Below are 24177 nucleotides of genomic sequence, written 5' to 3' on the forward strand. Positions count from 1 at the left end.
TTTTATTTGTCCTTTTTTGCCTTTTTCGGCGTTTTTTGGCTTATTGGTCCTTTTTTAGCCTTTTTTTAGGTCTTAACGGCTTTTTTTGCAACTTCACCTTCTTTCAACTACATTTTTACTGCCCATTCTCAATTCGAATCATCATCAGTTCATCAGCGCTTAAAGATCCTTTCTGTAGTAAATAAATAAAAAAGAAATAAAGAAATAGCTATATTGAACCATCCCTGAAACGAGATAAAAACATTTTTGGACGACTGAAATAGGATCCGAAGTCCTATTTCAGTAACCCTAGTGTGGTTAGGCCAAATATGATTCTTCAAATATGCTTTTTCAAATTACGTTAATCTAAAAAATATATAATGTCTGAAAGAAGATGCTTTCATTCATATAGCTTTTTCGCACTGTGTGTTCCATACCACCAGAATTTTGTATTTTTTTCATTAAATATGTAATTAAAACTGAAGTTATTAATTAATTTGGATCACATTTATACGTCCTTTTTTCAGTTTTTAAGTCCTTTTTTTTATGCCTTTTTATAGGTCTTTTTTTTTGGCAATTTATAGGTCTTCAACTTCCAAGCCCTAGTCATAACTTTGCCACGACATGGTCGCGCAGCACAACACCACACAACTTCACCAGACTGATTCTCCCTCCTGTTTGTGTACCCATTACATATCAAACTCGGTTGACCTGTTTTGGTTGTTGTAAACTCCATCTTACGAATAGATGTGTTCTTCTTAAAAGCACTGATCCAAATAAAATCAACAATGTATTGCGCCTTCCGGTGCCACGGTTAGTCAAGGTGTGACTCATCATCAGCCAGGCTCGGACGAAACGTAACTCATTAAACCGTGGCGGACGAACTGTAGTATTTTTCTACGAATTTCGGTTTCGGACGAACTGCAACTCTGACGAAAAGCTACGGGATCGAATTGAATAAGCTAGATTTTGATGTAACTCGATTTTATGTAGATCTACTGGTTAATTTTTAATTGTAGCCCAAACTCGAGTATCTATAATTTTTATACAGACAGTAGTTTGCTGTACTTTTTCACACTAGGTGCAGTGCAAGTGTATCCCGGTGTCAGGCCGATGCAAGGAAATGAGGTTTAACCAAGTAGACGAATTGCGGTGTTCAAGTTGTCTGCTGCAGTGTTGCCACATGAAGGGAAATTTCCCTTTTGCAGGGAAATTCGAACCGAAATATTAGGGAAAAGGGAATTTTGATGAAAAATATCACAATTTCAGGGAAATTTTAAGACTTCTGACTACATTATTACAGTTTATGTTAAGTTCCACTTTCATATTCACATTTTTATTTTTTTGGTTCCTTTTTATTTCTGCTCTCTTGAATATAAGCCTGTATCTATTTATATTTATTTTAAGTTTATTGTACGTCGCTTTTCTGTATCTTCGGATAATTGTAACGATGAGAAATAACGATTTAATGGATTCATGACCACGATTCAAACCTGAGACATCTGACCAGAAAGCAATGAAGATTACATGTATGTGAAAAATTTGTGTAATTTTTTATTCATACGAACATGGACCAACGGAAATTTTACTACTACTGCTGCTGCTGCTGCTGCTACTACTACCTCTGCTAATAATAATAATAATTAATATTATTATTATATTTGTTTAGGTGAAGGGAAAAATGGTCCAAAAAGGGAAATTTTGCCCCTTCGAAAGGGAAATTGTGCCCTCAGATTGTGGCAACACTGGTCTGCTGCTTTATAGTTTCATTTGATTAGTTAGCACGCACCACGTGACCATACACTACACCGGTCCAGACGTAGTGCAAACAGTGCAGACGCCAAATGCACTACTTGACACCAAATCAAACACGGTGTTGCATCGTGTAACCAATTTAGACGCGCAAGTGGAGAGAGAGTCTAAACGTACAGCGAGCTAGACGGGGCTATTGTATTATATGTAGTTCCAAAAGAAAAATTCCACTGACATTAAATCGGGAGTTCGTGGTGGCCAAGGAATGGGACCTGCTCTACCTTTCCATTTTCCTTGGAATCGGTTGTTGAGCTCAGTCTGCACAACCGTAGAGCATAATGTGGAGATGCTCCATCGTGTTGGAAAATTAGGACGTCCATATGCACAATCTGAGGAAACACGAAATTCTCTAGTATATGCAGTTCTTCTAATTGTCTCCTCATGGGAAAGAAATGACCCAACAATTGGATCGTTTGAGTTTGGTTGGGTTTTTGTTTCATGTTCGTATTATGCACAGATAAGCTAATCACTACGGGACCTATAGTTTAAAGCGGGATAAAAACATCCCTGGTAGGAATAAAAATAATTTACTATTGCCGGGGATAAAATTTTGGTGGGGGGAATCCCCAGCATCCACCCCGTTATTTCGTGCACTGTCTTAAGGCACCCCCAAATAAATTAGCCAGCGCACGCCTATGACGTGAGGTTACTGCTATCTGGTGAAGAATGTGTGAACTAAAACTACAGTCCAGCAGAATTAACTTGAGAGAAATGGCCGCTCTGTGAGTGATGCAACTGCGCTCGAATTGGCTAGAGCTGGGGACTTCCCACTGTAACGGGCCAATGGAAACTCTAGAGTAGAGTTTGTAGAGTTTCCATTGGCCCGTTACAGTGGGAAGTCCCCAGCTCTAGCCAATTCGAGCGCAGTTGCATCACTCACAGAGCGGCCATTTCTCTCAAGTTAATTCTGCTGGACTGTAGCTTGTCGCTTCACGATTACGCTCAAAACATCATTGTGCTGGAGCAAAAGGAACATACTCGTGTTTCAAGCGTCGGAGTTCTTTCTCGGACACGCTGCACCTGGCGTTATTATTAAAAGCTCACATATGCAATACAAAACATCACACTGTGTGGCGTCATTTCACGGTCTACTGCATCTTTACATCTTCCACAATAACATCCACCAACGAAAAGTGAAACAGAGATGGGATGGACGAAGCAGAGGATAAGGTCGCGGGTAGTTTAACTCAGAAACGACATTTATATCCATGAGACAAATATACGATCTTCTCCCGCAAGTAAGATGGCGGAGGAAACTCATTAAAGTCGCTCTTACGAAGACTGAAGTGACTGCCAACGGGGAAGTCTTTATTCGGAAGGATGTCTGCGCAGAGGTGATGTTACAATTTGAAGTTCTGTAGTTCCCTTTCCATTTTTTTTTACAAACCCCTTAATCCTCCCCCCAAATTTACAATTAGTAATACAATAGTTGTCAAGTTCCGACATTACACTGTCCGTTCGGAAAAAACTCGCATTTTTAAAGGTACTTACTGAATTTTCATACTGGAATGATGCACAGTTTTAGGGAGTGAAAAACTAAAATGGGATTGAAACTTTCCTGGTGAAGTGATACAAAAACAAATTTTTGAATTCCAACGTTACACGGGCATGCATTGCTCTCATTACGAGGGACTGGAGATGAAATCAACTAATGGGTTTGAAACTTTGGACGTAAATGCCGAATAAGCACAAATTATAGTTTATGCAACATTTGGAGCAGTTATTGCAAACATTTTCAAATAAAATATAGTTGCATATATATATATATTAATATATATACAAGGAAGCTTCAAATGAAAACCTTAAAAGTTTATTATAAATTTCAAATGTTGTGGTATTGCTATGAAAGTTGGCAATATTGTTTCTAACAGTATTATCTTTCTTCAGTAGGTGGCAGAAGAGTCTAGTCAAACAAGCGCCAGCACAGGAGCAGTTTCAAGATGGCCGCCCCACTGTCCACATGCACCGCATTAGAACAGCGTTCGGTGATCCGGTTTTGGAGTAGTGAAGGTGTGAAACCAATTGAAATTTCTGGTTGATGATACTGAACCCAGGTCTCATCGCCTGAAATAATCCTGTCCAGAAATGCATCACCCTCGGCGTTGAAACGACGCAAAAGTTCTTCACATGCGTCGACGCGACGATCTTTCAATTCAGCGGTCAACTGACGTGGGACCCATCTTGCCGATACCTTATTGAAATTCAGAACATTATGCACAATGTATTGAGCTGAACCAAAGCTCATATTCAATATTGTTGCGATTTCTTTCAGGGTAATACGCCTGTTGTCCTTTACAAGCTGTTCCACTAGCGCAATGTTGTCGTCGGTCACTACGCGGTGAGCCTGTCCCGGTCGAGGAGCATCCTCCACAGATGTTATGCCACTTTTAAACTCCCTACACCACTCGTATACTTGCTGCAGGGACAAACACGAATCACCATACTTTGCTGCCATCCTGCGGTGAATTTCAATTGGTTTTACACCTTCACTACTCAAAAACCGGATCACCGAACGCTGTTCTAATGCGGTGCATGTGGACAGTGGGGCGGCCATCTTGAAACTGCTCCTGTGCTGGCGCTTGTTTGACTAGACTCTTCTGCCACATACTGAACAAAGAGAATACTGTTAGAAACAATATTGCCAACTTTCATAGCAATACCACAACATTTGAAATTTATAATAAACTTTTAAGGTTTTCATTTGATCCTCCCTCGTATATTAATATATATTATATATATATATTAAAATTGAAATAAATATTATATATATATATATATAATAGTTATTTAAATTTTAATGTACAACGTATATCTTACACATATCCAACATGGAGGGACGTAATGTAAGAAAATACAGGTGTAACATGCTAACACTAATTGTGTACGTATTCAAAGTTTCTTTAATACATAGCCTATGTATTACTTATACTATACACGCAATAATCAATTCATCCACCTCATAACAAACCAACAGTAAAAAATGATATAAATCGTCTCTCAACAAAACAAGACGAAATCAATTAAGAGAAGTCTTACTTCTCTCTCTGGTAATTTACAATACATTACCGAAAATAATCACATTGCGAGCGAGGTGATTGTTTGCAAACGGAAAACAATATTGATTTAATTGGGCGCAAATAATTTCATGGGGCACCATGGCATTCTCTCGATTCGTAGGTCAGGCACATGATACAGTGGTTCGTATCCCACTTAAACTGTAGGTCCAGACACGATTAGCCTTCCTGTGCATAAAGTGGACTTAAAGCAACAGGTCAATCAATCAATCATGTAAACGATTCTTACATCCAGACGCCGAACACGACCGTTGAACCCACTTAAGACTGGATAAATTGTTCGAAAAACACATGTCAACTATTAATGTAGCGAATAAACACTTACTTAATAAGACATTCATGTATAGCCCTGAATGCATAAATATGGTAAAATTAGATTTATTTTGGTGCTATACGAAAGCAAAGAGGCGAGTAAATACACGTTAGCTTATGGGATCACCATATTTTCTTCCCTTCTTCCCTGGAGAAACAAATCGCAAAAGTGGCTTCAGTTTTTTCGGACGATCAGCGAGCGAAGCAAGCAAGAAAACTGCATTAAATGTCTTTCTATTTGCATAAAACTTGAAATCGAAGGGGGCAATTGCCTTTCTGTGCCCTTTTCCGCCAACGTTTGTCCCCCTTAGAATTGATTTCCGTCCAAGGTTTTGGGGGCAATGCCCCCCTGTGGTTGCCCCACTGTTCATATGGACGTTTGTCATTTTTTTTTTAGCTCGCGGTGATGCGTTTACGCGAGTAATTAGAGCTTTTATGTTGTACGATTCGTCTGTCAACTTGCCACATTTCGCAAACAAACAAAGAACGTAGCGTGAACAGCATATTTTTAAGATATGCATGAAAATACATTTTACGATGTTGTTACGTTGAGTAGGGAACGTATTTTAAGTTGCAGCACCCTTCCAAGAATATAGCTGTTTTCATACCGATCGTTTGAGATATGTATTTTAGGACATGAAATCAAGTAAAATGAACACACTTTTTTGGACCTTTTCATGAAATTAGCACATTTATCCCCTTTTTGCCCCGTTCGATGCTTCAGCACCTTTTTCCTTCCTTTTCTTTCATGTTTTGTTAAAAAAAATTGGACAGAAAAATAAATAATTTTCACTTCTTTAGCAGCTACATAAAATCTATAGCTAGTCTCATTTTGTAGAGCAGAACAAGAGCTATAAAATGGTATAATATATTCATTGCAGCCCCAATAGTTCCCAAGATAATGTAGCAAAACCCACCATTCAAAACACAAACTTCAACAAAATCTATTCAGCAGAACCACAGCTCTCTACGCGGTCCGCGCGCATTATATAACCATAGTTCTCTCTGCGGTCCGCGCGCATTATATACAGAAGGCGCAGAAAAAGAGAGCATTGAATAAATACATTTTATCAGCACTTTTTTTTGTACTTTTTTTATAACATTTTCAGAACCTTTTTGTTTCCTTTTCCGACAATAATTTTGCTCCTTAAAATATTTTCCCTAGTTTTGAGTGTTAGGTTTGATGGTGATGATATGTTTACATTAGTTTTAGAAATTCCACGTGTTCTTGTGCGTGCATAGCGAAAGTTGCTTTTTAAAAAGTGGTTAAAGTTGTCCAGGATACGAGTGTCATTGACTCATTTCAGGGCTAAATATCGCCGTTAATAGTGTTTCTCGCACATTGAAATAACTTTACGCACCCTAAAATATTGATATCTGTAGATTGAAAAAAGGAAGTCGAAATTTTCGTTGGTGTGCGGTGAGTCAGCACCCCTTGTGTTGCTTCAGGCTAAGGTAATTCTGCAGTAAACTTTACTTCACCGTAACACATCTCCGCGAGCTAAAAACGGCAAACGTTCATAAGTAACCCTCTTCGGTAAATTTCTCGTATCGGACAAACGGATTTCTTCAAATTTACAGGAGAAATTACTTACCGAATGCAGTTTCCTTATACTTGTGAAAGTTCGGGGAAGTGTTTTCTCGCATCGTTCATTGAATTTTGCCGGTAAATCATCCATTTTTCGATATATATGTGTGAGCGATGCACGAAAGCTCTTGCATCCATTTACTTCCAGGTGGATGTAGCCTGTGTGTGATAACGTAATCCCGGTCAGTGTTTCCAAACACGTGTTTTTGTAACTGAAGAAGCTACGTTTCCGTAAATGGTTTGTGGGGCTATGTGTCAACGGTTCGTAGGGCTATGTGTCAATGGTTCGTGGGGCTATGCGAGAATGGTGTGTGGGGCTACGCATATTTTTTTTCGAAACCAATTTCTAACTATTGTAACCTATACGTGACCCCACCTAACCTAACCTTACCGGAAATGGTTCGTGGGGCTATGCGTCAATGATTTGTGGGGCTCGTAGGTATTTTTGGGTGCAGTGGGGTGGAAACACTGCATGCCGAGTACAGAAGTGAAACTGTGACCGCCATTTTGCGTGTTACCGAAGGCAAAAAGAAACGAAGAAAACTTACTCGATATGTCGCAAATAGAGCTTATTTCCGTGAAATAAGCGAAATGCCACGTTCAGCAATGTTTCTCAATGCAGAATCTGTAAGTACGAATATTCAAATTAAATGAAGTAGCAAATTTCAGCCGTTTGTCCGATACGAGAAATTTACTCAATCTTCATAAACCATACAAAATTTTTCACTTTTTTAGCGAGGTCAAGGGTACCATAGCAGAGACTTTCGATCTGTTACCAAAACATAATTTCTCACAAATTAATGCCTTTGCCATCTTAAAACGCACATTGCTTCTACATTCATTTGTATTCTATTGTTATTCCGTAGAGCTTTTGAAACCCACTGCATAATCGGAACTCATGGTGATTCGAAATGCAAAATGTTTGAAAAACAACGAGCAAGATTTGATTGAGATTTCACACTACAAGTTTTAAGTTCATTCCACAGAAGAAATAGAATCTCTCGAAGTCTGCTTCATGGTCCATTACACGATGTAGACCGATTAACAACTAACGACACAATACATTTCACAAACTGCAATGTCTACGCAAGAACAGAGTTGGCACTCTAGGTCAAAATTCACTCAGCACATACTTTTCAGTTTAGAAGCACCAGGGGTTCCGGTATCCCATTCTACACCCTCGATTTCGGAGGTTTTTTTTTTTCTTATGAAGATTATGTGATGCTAATTATGAAGAACAAAAATTTGGAGCGCGGAAACAAGTATTTACGAATGTACAGCCGTTTGAAGTTGAGATATTGTCGTTTGAAATTGTTGAGTCCAAATTTTCCACCGATTCCGAACTCCGCCCCTGGGGTAATTGACCTACCGCCCCCTACCGCTACCATGGCCTCGCCTTTATCTATAGAGTCCCTTTTAAAGGCATGTTAGAAATTGGCCTGAGGCACCTACCCCCAACACTATTTCTCACTGTTTTCCGCATTGACACATGAAGATACCAAAAATGAAAGCTAAAATTCAACCTAAGAAGGTAACTTACCTCTTTTTACCAAGGCCAGGCACTGAATTGCGGGTAGAAGTTCAATTTGTAAGTCCAAAAATGAAGTAACACTTACGTTGAAAGTACTTGTTGTCCTTTTCCACAGAATACCACCATACACTCCCTTCCCATCATAAAAATAAGAAGTCGCAAATTATCCCATCCCACAAGTCATTTAGAAAATACAACCCTCTCCTTTACGGTCAGTAGTTGCCAAAAAGAAATAATTAATTCCAATTTCTGAAGTCGCATAAATGAAATCCAATGTCTGAAATGTCCAACCGCCATTATATCACACAAATATCATATCGCAATCGCAAAGGTTCCCATTGCACAAGTCAATCATAAGAAGAAAAAGAAAAAATTCAGACGTGCACCTGTGACATGAATCCATGATCCGAAATCTTCAGACTTGCGCCTTGACATAAATCCATTATCCGCCATCATAAAAGTTCTGTAAAATCTTTTTGACGTTACGCAAGGAATTTTAATTTGATAAAAAACGTAAGTTTGGTAGCACGTAGATCTAAAAAATTAACTTCCGCGCTATTTGCAAACAGTGTTTGTTATGAGGAACTAAATATTTTCACGAAAATATTTGAAATGTGCCTGAAATCGAGGGTGTAGAAATGGATACCGGAGCCCAGTAATCCACTTTAATTGGCACAAATGTAGCAAATACAGGGAGGTTATTGCAGCATGCCACCGCTTCAGCGTCGGCCGCTTGCCGGCCCAGTCATGCAACAGGTGCCGGCAAATTGCGTAACAGATAGCCCGTTACACAAACCGCTTGTTTTGTAATGTTTCCACTTTTCACAATTATAGTTACAATTACAACTTAAATAAGCACGTACTTTGCAGCAAGGATGCTGGAAAAGGTGTCCTCTAAAATACAAATATTTCTGGCACTTTATTTCTGCCCATATCGCTTCTGACAGCAATGACTCATCCAACATAAAGGATTCAATTTTTCATTCTTGTCTTGCCTTCGAATAAACAAAACCGTGACTCTTATTTTGCAGATAACACAAGATTAATCCTTTTGAACACTAGAGTCAGTGGCGTGCCCAAGATTTTCGAGGGGGGAGGTTACGTATACATTATTATGCAAAACGAAAGCGCAGATAAACGAATTATTTAACAGTGTCACTTAATTTTAACGTGTGAATATTTTTGAAGTAAAGTAGCGATCATACACTGTGTGCGTTTTTCTTTCTGAGAGCGCCATTTGAAATAAGCACTTTTCCCCTTTTGCTACTATGGGATAAACTGAATATAAAAGGCTATAACTGCTCAACAACTGCATCTTTTTAAGAAATTTAAATTCTAAATGTAAGAATGAACAAAAAGCAACATTTTATGTAAATTCCGACAATTGTGAGTCCAGGGGGAAACGGGGGCCAAATCCCAAAGTTCTATTTTCCCCGTAATTACGCAAAATTTCTGAACGTCGTAATTTCCATATTTTTTTTTTTTTTCAAAGTTGCGGCAGGAGCATTACATATCCTCATAGAGTAGTCTTTTGTTGTGCTTCCCTCAAAATTTGGTCCATCCAGTGTCTATAGAGCCGACGCTAGAAGCGAAATTCCTCAGATGTCGCAAGAGCGTCAGCGGCTTATCGGAGTAGTGGTAAGCCGCGAGAAGCCTCTCGATACTACGCGAATGCGACAGCTGTCGGCTACCAGTTGTTTAGACGTGTTCACTTCGGTTTGCGTTTATCAGTACTCGTGTTGTTCAGTGCTAGTGCTTTATCGTGTGTTAATTGTTATTCATTCATTAGTTATGCCGCCAAACAAATATAGTCTTGAACAAAGAGTTTTTATGTACGATACTTACGTGAAAACGAACTCTTGCAGAAAAATAGTCAGGCGATTCGCAAGAAAATTTCCTGGCAATCCTGTTCCGGACAGACATACTGTTTACAACCTCGTTAAAAGATTACGAGAGACAGGATCTCTTGAACCTAAGAAACGTGTTTCCAGACGACGTGTTCTTACGGAAGAAAAGCTAGACGAAATTGGTGAACGACTTGAACATACTCCAAAAAAATCCCTCCGTCGGCTTGCTCAGGAAACAGGCATTTCAAAATCCTCAGCACGAAATGCCACTAAATTACTTAGATTAAAACCCTACAAAATTACAGTGGTTCATGAATTGCAACCGCGCGATCACGCGACTAGAGTTCGATTCTGTAACTGGATGCTGGATAATATTGTTGCTGGCAGAGTAAATCCAGAATTAATCATATTTTCAGACGAAGCTTGGTTCGAATTGAATGGCCGAGTTATATCACAAAACAATCGCTATTGGAGCGCAGAAAAACCTGACCTTGTGCATGAAGTTCCGCTCCATCCTGCAAAAATTGGTGTGTGGTGTGGTTTGAATGCGCACAGAATAATAGGGCCTATTTTTTATGAAGGTACTATCAATGGTGAAAGGTATCGAAGAGACATACTACAACCATTTTTTGAACAATTAACGGACATTGAATGCCAGCAGTCATTTTTTCAGCAGGACTCTGCTACTGCTCACACTGCTTATGAATCACTTAATTTTATTGCCGAGATTTTTGAGGACAGAATTATCAGTACTGAGTTGTGGCCCTCTCGTAGCCCCGATCTTACTCCTTGTGATTATTATTTATGGGGAACATTAAAAAACAAAGTGTATCAGAATAACCCGCGTACAATAGAGGATTTAAAAGAAAATATAAGAAGAGAAATTGCCAGAATCACACCTGAGGAGCTTATGGATGTTCAGAGGAATTTCATACGCAGATGCCGGAAATGTATTGGTGTTGAAGGAGGTCATTTTCAAAATCATTTATAACACAGAAGGTTAGTGATCATCATTATTATTAGTTTTAAATATAATTTTACAATTTCGGTTTGCTTTATGCGCCGCGATGCTGTTTCTGTTACGGACTATCTGTTACGCAATTTGGCGGCACCTGATGCATGACAAGGCCGGTAAGCGGCCGACGCTGAAGCGGTGTCTAAGAAATATTACATGTCAAAAATAAAGTGCCAGAAATATTTGTATTTTAGAGGACACCTTTTCCAGCATCCTTGCGGCAAGGTACGTGCTTATTTAAGTTGTAATTGTAACTATAATTGTGAAAAGTGGAAACATTACAAAACAAGCGGTTTGTGTAACGGGCTATCTGTTACGCAATTTGCCGGCACCTGTTGCATGACTGGGCCGGCAAGCGGCCGACGCTGAAGCGGTGGCATGCTGCAATAACCTCCCTGTATATCTCCACAAGTTAACCGGTTTGCACAACGAAGTTACGTATCTGTGCAACGTCAGGCCACCCTCACAGAACGATCGCTAGAGGTCAGGGTCGTAGCTATGAAACATTCAGCAGTAAAAATAATTTAAAAGAATCCTTTTCTCGTAGGTGTGGTGGTCCTTTTGCTTCTCCTGGTATCAGCTGCGGTAGCGAGGTCCAGTGACTACAAGATAATCGACTGTGAAATCCACTGTTCTACCTGTACTGACGCTAAGCCTGACGACTGCTCAGAAAGAGAAGTATTTCGGATCGCAGGGGACTGGTGCGGTTGCTGTGACACATGCATCGAACTGAAAGGTATTATAACTCCAGAAGCTTCGTGTACAATGTACAATTCAAGTAAATCAGTCCAGAATGCTACCACATGTTTTTCAAATGCCTTAAACGTAACGAAATGTCATGCTCATAACATGTTGAGCTACTGATTGGGAAAGTAAATACTAGATATCCTTCTGTTGACTGTTTTATCTATACTATTTCTTACCAAAGTTGTCCTCGTATATATATATATATATATATATATATATATATATATATATATATATATAGTAGATGTAGCATTGTTATTTGTCTCAATTAATTCATATATACATTATTTCTCTGTGTTCACAATTAGTAATAAAACTTGCGATTAACTTACCATAATATATTAGTATTTTGTAATTCATAGTTTGGTTAAAATATACTTGAGAAATAACATCTATGAAACCGTAGAAAAAAGGAATTAGGACATTCAAAGTTCTTGTGCAGTAAACAAATTTATATTTTTAACATAAGATACAGAAGGTAACTTTCTGGTGATATGTTAATGCTTATTATTTTAAATAGTGAAAATGCATTAACCTTTAACTACTAAGCACCGTTCTGAATTCATATTTTAATTTATTTCTTGCAAAGCCTCCAACTACAAGAGAACCCTTGTCCATACATAAAAATGTAGAAATGTCAAGAATTTTTGAATTTCAAAAAAATAAAGAAGCCATTGTTCCAATTCTTGATCGATTTTCTTCTTCTTTGCACAAATTATGTTACGTTTCTTTAACTAATCAATAATGATTGAAAAATGCTTTAAAATAGTGTTCTATAACCATGTCAAGTCACGACAAACGCTCCAGGAACTGAAATTATAACAGCTAGTTCACATTTCAAAATCAAACAGGGCCTGACAGACTCCTTCTTAGTAGTTATGTGATTATCAACGTCCATTGTAGTTAAGGATTTTTACAGTAGCACACATATTAACTTTATTTACTGCAATTGTCTGTAAAATATGTGATAATTCGAAATGAACCCTCAATCAGAATTGTAACTATGCTGTAGTTAGGTAATTAGTGATGAAATATGCCAAAAAGAATTGAAAATGTAACAAATGTCGTTATGTGCTTCTACAGGAGAGGACCAAAGCTGCTCCCTCCGATTGGGTCCAGCCTCAGATTATGACGTCATGGATCAAAATGCAGGCCGGTCCGAGTGTGAATCTCCACTTAGATGTGTTAACAACCTGTGCACGTCCCAGAAAGGTAATCTCAGCTTACGTTTGCATTATCCAGCGAATAATGAACAATATAGGTAACCTGAACGACTAATTTGTAAAGATCTAACATGTAGTGCTCTCAATTGTCCCATCTGTTACTTCCAAAAATGCATTTTGTTCACCAAGTGATCGCAATTGTCCGCACTTTTAACTTGATTGCAATTGTCTACAGACGCAATTTTACAGTTAAACATCCACTGACCGGGAAAGCATGCAGTGACTGTAGTAGCTTTAAGTTTCACTTAAAACTAAATGGTAGTGCTGTGGCGCATCTATCCAAGGTCAGACATTTTGACAGGATCAAACTAGGAGTCCTTTTTCACAAGACGATTTTCATTAGATAAACAAACTGAACCTATGTAAAGTTATCTTTACAAATGTACATTTTATTTTTAATTTCAATTGAATTTAACGCTTGCCAGTTTAAACATTTTTACATTTTCGGGGTTATTAGATTGAAAAGAATTCATTTACAACAATGTTGTGATGATGTTTATCTATGTTAATAATCGTAATGCATGGTAATTATAAGTGGATGAATCAATTTTACGTGTCAATCAAAATAATGATATTTTAAAAAAATTGATTCATTGATTTGTTTATTTTACTTCGTTTTTCCGCCATTTTTGGGTAATCGCGAGAATGAGTGATGATATGAAGAAATTGATGAAGGAACACTCATGCGCAGGCTGGGATTCGAGCCCGGAGCTCCTGGCATCGTAGTGTGCAGTGCTAACCACTCCTCCACGCACATATTGTGTCTTGCATACTGGGAAGATTACATCGTGCAGCTATTATTTATTTACTTATTTATGAAACAAATGATGCCACAGAACATTGTTCCATTGAGGCAAACATATATATACATAATTGACTTCTGATTTCGTTCCTTGACAGGTGCCTGTAGCGCAACACGTAAGAAAAGCAACATCAAGTACTCCTGCGATAAGGACGGCAACTTCAATCGTATCCAGTGCAAGTCCGACAGCTGCTTCTGTGCTGATATCTTCGACGGGACTCCACTGTCCATATCAGCCTTTCACAGGAAATATACGGACATTACTAAATGCTGTAAGTAGCTGCTCATAGAAGAAACGTACTCCGTTGCAGGTAAAGTTGTCGAAACAGAATCTCAAGCCAATTTCGTCTCAGAAGTCTGGCTATCGAGAATGTTTGGACCCGTTCATGAAAACTATATATCCACGCAAATTCGTTCAATGAATTAAACGTTTCTTCTTCTTCTTTTGGTTGTGCTAGAGTCAACTGTGGACGTTAGCCTCTTTCTAAATACTCAGTCAGTATTCCATGTCAGGAGCTTTTCTTTTCCTAACCTCAAACACTTCTCTCTCTTCCTCAACAGAGCTTATCCATCTCATCGGTGGTATTTCAACTTGTTCTCTGCATCAGCTTCCTACATACTGAGGTCTCTGGTATTCGACAAAGGCGTGCTAGACATCTGATTGTTGCTTGTTTCTTTCACTGCTTTTGTATCTTTTTCAAGATCGTGCAGTGAATGGCTATACTTTGCTCTCTAGATGCTGTCTCTTACTTTGTCCCCTATACACATTCTTCCCCTTCCTCGGCAGTTCTTCTTCCAGTCTTTCTTCCTTCCTCCTCTCCCCACTTCTCTTTTCCTGCACTCTCACCAAAAAACGCATACATTTTGCATTACACACACTTACACTATAAAGAGCATGATCACTCATTTCGCTGCCTTCTCTAATAGCTTTCCCCCGCCGTTCTCTTACTTCTCCCAGGTATTTCCCCACTTGCTGCCCCGCTTCCTTTATCTTTATTCTGTCGCCTACCACTTCTATCACCTCCTTACCTGTTAAGTTTTCCATCAATTTGTCCCTTAGGACGTGTAGAAGGGCAGTTCAGTAGGATATGCTTCTCCGTCTCCTCCCCCTCGCACAAAGGTCATATCGTTTCCCCTGCTTCGTTTCTCTTTATTAGTTGTTTCCATTCCCCTAATCTGAACCATGCCAGCGCGCCTCTTTCATTTTTTCCCACAACCTGGATATATTTCGCTTTCCCTCATTCTCTTATTCTTAGCTGTTCCCTGATTGAGGTCTTTGTTTGGCAGTCTGCTATTATTTCTTGTCTGTCTATGTCGAGTAACCTGTCCCTGATTTGATTTTCTGTTGAGATGCCCCCCCCCCTTCCTCCCTCTTCCCATACCCTACCCATTCCGCTATTATATAAGAGATTTTCACTTCCAGACCTCAGCTGTAAACGTTTTCCTCCCTTGTCTGTATTTTTAAACATTGTCCCTTCAGCGTAGTTTGGCCCTCTTGTGATAATCGCATCCAATATTTAACAACCCTCATCCGTGCTTGTACCGTGTCTCTGTTCAGGCCCAATTCTTGAGAATCCCACAGTTGGCCGTGCCTCTGCTTACGCCCATTACTCTCTTATAAAATTCTGTTTGTATGCCAATTATTGTGTTGTCCCCCCCTTAACCCCCACAGTTCTATTCCATAGTTTAATGTACCTAATACTATTGATGAATAGAGGTTTTGAATGACCGGGAAAGGCATTTGAAGTGCCTTATTTATTGTCCTTATGACTTGTTCTATTGCAAATTTTGTTTTAGTTTTTCTTGCCCTTATGTGGTGTGTCAAACTCCCTGTCATGGAGAGTGTTGCTAGGGAATCGTGCAAAACGTTGTTTCAGAAATACAAAATATTAACCCTCCCTTCACTGTACATATATGAAATGGCATTATATGCGAGAAAAATATTACGCTACGAAGTTCAATAGAACATAAAACAAACAGCTTTCAGGAAGAACCCGAACAGATGGAAATTAAAATATTCAACCATTTATCAAATGATAAAAGCAGAAAGTATGACAAGTTTCAAAAACAAATTTTAAAAAACTGTTAGTTAATAAGGAACATTATAGCGTTAGTGAATATATAGATTGTAAATTATATAAATTTTGTAATTATACTTTTTTATATATGAACTGTACTGATCCCTCCAAATACCAATGTATATGGTTCATATGGAGTAATAAAATTCAAATTCTAAGAACATTACTTTCAAAGATTCTTCAGTAAGCGGTCAGCATTCTGAGCCATCTTATTAATGCTTGTAGAGTTTAACTTTCGTCTTTCTACTTATGTATTGGGATTTTTGCTTATTTTAAGGCCAAAATAGTTCCGATTGGCTATGTTTGTTCTAGGTCCGATGATGTTAACTTCTGTGACAAATGGCTCTAGATATTTAAACTGCTGTGTAGTTTCAAATGTTCTATCCATCAACATCAAAGGAGGTTATATATTTTACCTTGGTTATTTCCAAACTTTTATCCCAATTATTTACGGCTTAAAAAATTTTGACAAATTATGTTCAGAAGCTAATCGACACTGGATATACTGTACGTTGAAATAAAATTTAAACACTGAAGCTTGAATATCCGTAGCTGAGAGAACACAAGAATAATTTACCATCTTCAAGAGCAACCTTTATCAATGACATCTTATATACGTACAAGGATCGTTCAGGCACTGTCTGTTTACATTCAACGTCATCAGATCATGAACCGCAATACGATATAACCACAGTGCAATTATTGCACGCTATCCACACACACACGCACTAGCAATGCTACGTTCAAACTGTCAATTTTCTGCCTATTCAATACACATTTGGAACTGTGATATTGATATCGTGTTTCCATTCATGATGACGTCGCATGTATACAAATAACCTCTGTGCCGCCCTTGTTTATACCATATACTTTTGAAGGCACGATTTCTCACTACACACTGTCCCGGGAATTTTTGGAGCGAGCGAGCGAACGAAAAAAGGCTCTGCGCAAGTATTGGCTCAAGAGGGCTCGACCAATGAACTGCAGCTACCAGCCGTTTCCAGCACCCCTACTCTTCCGTTATGCGCGGCCTTCCTCCACAGATTCCAGAGACAGATTATAGCTTTGTTTACGCACAATCACGGCTGTGAGTGTATATGTTATCATGCTGCATTCATTAACACAGCATATTTCCAATTCATAGTTATTTGATGGAAGTAATAAAATATCATCTAGTCGTAATTCTTGCCACAATTGCACAATCTGCTGAACATGTAAGAACCGAAGCAAAAATTTTACTCACTCTAATTTCTCTTGTCTTTCTACTTGCAGTGTGCTCGTCTACCATGAGCGATCCTCAAGTCACGGGTCCATTCCTAATATTTCCCCAGAAGCCTGCCTGTGATACACTGGGTAACTTTATGCCTGTCCAATGCTCTTTGCGGTATTGTTGGTGCGTAGACCCTAAGACAGGGGATATATTCCCTGGGACCAAAACTAAAGTCACCCACGATCAAGATAGGATACGGTCTTGCAGCGACCTGAGAATATATAAGTTACACTACGGTGAAGAAGATTCTGGAGGTAAAACTCTGAGCAGACAGAAGAGAATCAGGCGGGATAGTCCTGCGCCAGGTAATGCTGAGGGTACCTCTACTCCAACGGCAAATGAAGGCGCAACAACGTCGCCTCCAGGAAGCACAAGCGGTTCTGTGGACGCACCATCCCCAGACTCGTCTCCGAGTTGCACATCCACAAGTGCACCGCCAGCACAAGCTGCTTCAACGAGCACAGAGCCGTCCGAAGACAACGACAGTGGTGATGGCCATAAAAGCGAAAGAAGAAAGCGCTCTATATCGGAAGAAGAAGAGGAATATTCAAGCTACCATGATGGTTACTACACCGACTCCCCAATGGGATCAGCATCATCCTTCCGAAAGTCAAGTGGCAAATCGTACTATGAAGAGTCTTCCAACAACAACGGTCAATCCTATTCACGACAGCACAAAACAGTAAGGAGCGAGTCAATTTCCACTGGAGGCGTAACGAAAGTTACTAATTCAGACGGTACATATCAGGCAGAAAAGGGTTCACCTCAAAATGCTATGGATGACCAATACGCACAGTACAGTGACGCACAGTACAGTGACGAAGCACAAGGAAACCCCCAGAATCCCAAATTCCAGCGTACATCAGAGTATGACGCCGACTATACGGATCAAATGCAGAGGAGTACACGGAAGTCTGAAAGTGATGGTGCAAGTGAAGCCGACAATGGAGAAATGGGAAGTTATAGAGAGTATTCTTCCGTCAATAGAGAATCGAGTAATTCTAAAGTATCGTCTGTTTACTCACAAGGAGAACCATCCGATGGAAGAGATATTTCCTCTGTCAAAAGCAAAACCAGTCCCTCAGAAGTCTCATCTGATTATTCACAAGCTGACACAGCCAATAGTGAGATGAATGATTACGATTCCACAAAAAGAAGGCAGAGCCCATCAGAAGATTCGTCAGTTGATTCACAAGGAGAATTGTCAATATATCAAACCACTCCATCACCGGACTCGACGAATTCGGCATCAGAAAAACCGTCAACTTTAGAAGAACCACCAAAAGATGAGGAATTTGATGAGTCACAGAAGAGTAATTCAAGCGACACTCAGGAAGGCGAGAAAACAACCGGCGATGAGGAATTTGATGAGTCACAGAAGAGTGATTCCAGCGACACTCAGGAAGGCGAGAAAACAACCGGCGATGAATGTGGAGACATGAAATCGCAGCCATCTGACACAGAAAATACAAATTCACAGGATAACCCGGAAACTACTCCGAATTCAAAAATGCAACCTACCGATGATGCCCAGAACGACGCTGTATCTTCTACACCAACAGGAACAGAAGATGGTGAAGCACCGGATGGGCAACCCCAGTCCGAATTCTATCAGAAAGAGGAAACATTTTCATCGAAATCAGAATCTGTCCAGAAACAGGATGCAACTAGCAGCTACTCTAGCCGAAAAGAAGAAATTCAAAGTTCCAAGCAAGAGAAAAAAGCAGGTCCAAATGCACCAATTACTCCAAATGTTCCAAGTCAACAGGACGAAACTGCTAATGACGAAAAGGGCGAAATAACTTACGAAGAACAGGCACAATATAGCTCTCCAACACCACAACTTTCGTCTACGGATCCTAGCTCGGAGGCGAAAGAAGAATCCGGCTCAGGGCAAGGCGATAATACAAAACAAGACGATGAAGGTAAAAATGTTAAGGAAGACGAATCAAATACGGACTCGAACGACCCAGAAAATAATACTGAATCTGATAAAACAGCACAAGAGGAAGCACCAAATGACGGTGGTAATCCTTACGGTGACGTAGATGAAGCTACTGGAAATGAAAATGAAGAAATGCAGTCTCAGTCACCTATGCAAAATGATGATGCCTCCGAGTTAAATAAACATGATAGCCAACAGGAACCAGAAAACACACCTCAGACAGACAACGACAACCGGAGACAAACAGAGATGAAAACAAAATCAGTAAGTGCTTCAGATTATGAAACCTTAGAGAACAAACGAACTGTAGAACAAACCGGACAATCTAACCAAGGCTCGAATCGTAAAGAATATCTTGAACAAAGTCGTAAAGAATCACACACCAAACAGATTAGTGATAAAAGAGACAATAATAAGGACATTGAGGAGGAGAAAGCTTGGAAGGAAGTACTTGAGAGAGCACAGGAAGAAGAAGGAAGAAGAAAAGGAGATGACACATTTGATTATATGAATGACGAAGATTTTAAAAAAGATTATTACGATAACATGTATGACGATGACGCAAAGTCTAATGTTCGGGAAGAAAACAAGAGACAGACATTTAAGAAAGTTAACAAAGAAACTTTTTCTTCAAGTCAAACACAACGGAAACCAGAAATGTATGGCTCTGAAGTAGACGATTCAAAACTCACCACACAAGATGAATATGGCAAACGTGAAAGAAATAAAAAAATGATGTACACAGAAAATTCAAGAAACGCCCAAGGCAATGCGAACCAAGGCGATTATCAATACAGAGGAGCGAAGCAGCAACAAAGAACACGAGATTTTAAAGGACCACAAGTGGGAGATAATCGTGACAAGAACATAAATCAAGGTAGTCAAGCTAATAATGGAAAGACTATGAAAACAGATTATGGTGACGCGTATTACGGTGACGCATATTATGGTGGCAGATATATTGAACAATCGGACGCTATAGCAATGGAACAGCGTTCTCAAGGACAGGCAGACAATTATAATACTGGAGAAAAAATGTCGGAAGATGTAAATGATAGACAAACTGAGTCAAATTATCCAGAGAGATCAACAAGGAAACAGCAGCGAACTGTAGTAGAGAATCAATCTTTGAATGGCAAGAAACAATATAACAGCGAAGACGGAAACAGTTATGGGCGAACACAGTCAAGCAGAAACTCTCAACTCCAATCACAAGAGTCTATCTCGTCTACACAGGGCGGAATTAGAAAGCAGCAAACAAGTAGTCGAAGTATGACTCAGCAAGATACCGTGAGCAGATCGAATAACAATGAAGAAATTAAGCGAAGAAGAGAAAACGGAGCCTATGATTCGGACGCTATAGCAATGGAACAGCGTTCTCAAGGACAGGCAGACAATTATAATACTGGAGAAAAAATGTCGGAAGATGTAAATGATAGACAAATTGAGTCAAATTATCCAGAGAGATCAACAAGGAAACAGCAGCGAACTGTAGTAGAGAATCAATCTTTGAATGGCAAGAAACAATATAACAGCGAAGACGGAAACAGTTATGGGCGAACACAGTCAAGCAGAAACTCTGAACTCCAATCACAAGAGTCTATCTCGTCTACACATGGCGGAATTAGAAAGCAGCAAACAAGTAGTCGAAGTATGACTCAGCAAGATACCGTGAGCAGATCGAATAATAATGAACAAATTAAGCGAAGAAGAGAAAACGGAGCCTATGATTCGGACGCTATAGCAATGGAACAGCGTTCTCAAGGACAGGCAGACAATTATAATACTGGAGAAAAAATGTCGGAAGATGTAAATGATAGACAAACTGAGTCAAATTATCCAGAGAGATCAACAAGGAAACAGCAGCGAACTGTAGTAGAGAATCAATCTTTGAATGGCAAGAAACAATATAACAGCGAAGACGGAAACAGTAATGGGCGAACACAGTCAAGCAGAAACTCTCAACTCCAATCACAAGAGTCTATCTCGTCTACACAGGGCGGAATTAGAAAGCAGCAAATAAGTAGTCGAAGTATGACTCAGCAAGATACCGTGAGCAGATCGGACGCTATAGCAATGGAACAGCGTTCTCAAGGACAGGCAGACAATTATAATACTGGAGAAAAAATGTCGGAAGATGTAAATGATAGACAAACTGAGTCAAATTATCCAGAGAGATCAACAAGGAAACAGCAGCGAACTGTAGTAGAGAATCAATCTTTGAATGGCAAGAAACAATATAACAGCGAAGACGGAAACAGTAATGGGCGAACACAGTCAAGCAGAAACTCTCAACTCCAATCACAAGAGTCTATCTCGTCTACACAGGGCAGAATTAGACAGCAGCAAACAAGTAGTCGAAGTATGACTCAGCAAGATACCATGAGCAGATCGAATAAGAATGAAGAAATTAAGCGAAGTAGAGAAAACGGAGCCTATGATCTGGGGGGAGATAAAGAGCAATCTATGCCAGGAAGAAATCCTGTCGACAGTTACCCAGGCGAAAGTTCTGAATACGGGCAAGTAACACAAATGGAGAACCGTCGTGTCAAATCCAGAGGAGACCAAAATCATGAGCAGAAATATAGTGAAGCTTTCGAAAATAACAAGGAAAGTGCTGATCCTTTTGCAGAAAAGGAGTTTTACAGTGACGATGTGAAAGATACGAAAAATGAAGATACAACAGGAGAACGAAACAAAAAGCAAAGAGAACGGTTTTACACTGCAGATATAAAATCGAGAAGAGAAAATGGACAAGCCGAAGAAAATAAAAAGAATGGACGGTACCATTACAGTAACTTCAATGGGGACACGAGGAATGAAAATAGATGGCAAGAACGTAATTCACAGACAGGAAAAGAATTTGGAAATACGGGATACAGAAGCAGTGAAAATAGAGGAAGGCAAGGAAACGAAGACAAAGTAAAATACGTTGATAGAGGCGATAGAAGAGGCTGGAGAAATGAAAAGAATGCAAAATATTTCGAAGTGGGCAATATGGGATACAGAACCAATGAAAGAAGAGGAAAAGAACAGGATTCGAATAATGGAAAAGAATTCAGCAGTGATGATGTGGGAGACAGAAGTAATAAAAGGAGAGGCAAAGGACGAGATTCGATAAACGGAAAAGAGTTCAGCAGAGATGAAGTCGGAGAAAGAAGCAATGAAAGGAAGGAGAAGGAACTTTATTTAGAGCAGGAAAGGGAGTCTGGTGACGACGATATGGGAGACAGAAGCAACAAAAATAGAGGAAAAGAACGTGATGTAAATAGACGAAGTAAACCTGGCAGTAGCGATATGGACAGGGACAATGAAAATAGAGAGAAAAAGTATGAAGGAAAAAAGCGAGAGGAAATAGGTAATGATGACATGGAAGAAAGTAGCAATGGTAGGCAAAGGAAAAACAAGAGGCATCATTCTAGAGAACCATCTCGCCAATCTTCGAGTAAACGTCACTCTAAGAATCGTGAGACTGAAAGAGCTTCACGCTCTCCAAGTCAACGTTCTAGCGACCGATTTAAGAATCAAGAATATAGTTCAAGAGGTTTATTCACGGAGGAGAATCGTCGACACTCAAGAGAAGAACGTGCTAGAAGGAAACTAAAGAAGGATGACAGTAACGAAATGGAAGACAGGGAAAACGAAAATAAAAGGAAAGAATGGGATGGATATAGACGAAGGGAGTCTGACAGTAGCGAGGTAGAAGACAGGGACAATGATAGTAGAGAGGGCGAGCATAACGGAAGAAAGCGAAAGAATATAGGCAATGATGACATAGAAGATAGTAGCAACGATAGGCAAGGGAAAAACAAGAGGAATGGTTCTAAGGAAACGTCTCGCCCATCTTCTAGTAAACGTCACTCCAAATATCGGCATCAGGAGACTAGAAGTAGTTCACACTCTTCAAATCGACCTTCTAGCAGAAGATCTAAGAAGCATGAACATAGTTCAAGAGGTGAACAAACTGAGGACAATTATGGACCATCAAGCGAAGAAAGTTATAGAAATAAACAAAAGAAGCATGACAGTAACGAAATTGAAAATGGAAGAAAAGGACAGGATGGATATGGACGAAGAGAGTCTGATAGCAGCGATGTGGATTACAGGGACAATGAAAGTAGAGAGAACGAGCATAATAGAAGAAAGCGAAAGGAAGAAGGTAGTGATGAAATGGCAGATAGTCGCAACGGTAGGCAAGGAGAAAACAAGAGGTATTATTCTAAAGAAGCATCTCGCCGATCTTCAAGTAAACATCGCACAGATTCTGGGAATGATGATTCCAAAAGCAATTCAGATAATTTTAAAACATCATCTCGCCATTCTACGAGTAGACGTCGCTCAAAATCTCGTCATAATGAAAGGAAAAGATCTTCACAGTCTTCAAATCGACATTTCAGCAGGCGATCTAAAGGACATGCTCAAGAAAATAGTTCAAGGGAAGACTCGAATAGCTATTCAGAATAGAAAACGCGTAACGGGTGGCCAACAAATGTTGATAGTTATGGCTACTGAAGTAAGCAGTTGGAAAGTTCTGGATGGCACACCTACTATTAAAGAGGTATCAAGTGACGATATTACGATGCAAATTTCATTTCTGAGCAAACGTAAGTGTTGGTGACCACACATATTTAAATTTTAACGAACTGTTACTTTCTCATCAATATGTATGTAGTAAACTATGGAACTCAATAAAAAACTCACAATAATTCAGTCATTTTCATTAATTATAAAAACCAATTTACCTTTTAGTGTATTAGTTGGTAACACATTCACTACCTAAGAACTCTAAACCAGTTCCAACAAATTGATAAATCGATAATCAAGAGAAAACATGGAGTCAGTTAAATTCATTTCGTGTCTATATAACTTATGCCTTCTTTGAGATATTTCATGCATAACGGAGACAAAAGACAATCTAAGTACGTATCAGAAACGTTTTGATTTCAAAAGCACA

At 39.3% G+C, this 24177-nt stretch overlaps 1 protein-coding gene across 1 annotated transcript in view; it reads left to right on the top strand.

Moving 5' to 3' along the window:
- Nucleotides 1-23918, top strand: part of LOC145981592 (uncharacterized) — a 32334-nt gene extending 8416 nt beyond the window's left edge. The window contains exons 2-5 of the mRNA XM_083114954.1: nucleotides 11706-11894; nucleotides 12989-13117; nucleotides 14029-14202; nucleotides 17281-23918. Of these exons, the coding sequence (XP_082971080.1) occupies nucleotides 11706-11894; nucleotides 12989-13117; nucleotides 14029-14202; nucleotides 17281-23687 (6899 nt within the window). The 3' untranslated portion in view covers nucleotides 23688-23918. The remainder of the gene's footprint in view (nucleotides 1-11705; nucleotides 11895-12988; nucleotides 13118-14028; nucleotides 14203-17280) is intronic.
- Nucleotides 23919-24177: the final 259 nt, after the last annotated feature.

The sequence above is a fragment of the Lepisma saccharinum genome, chromosome 29, assembly GCF_977018435.1.
Source record: "Lepisma saccharinum chromosome 29, izLepSacc3.1, whole genome shotgun sequence".
Lineage (NCBI taxonomy): Eukaryota > Metazoa > Arthropoda > Insecta > Zygentoma > Lepismatidae > Lepisma > Lepisma saccharinum.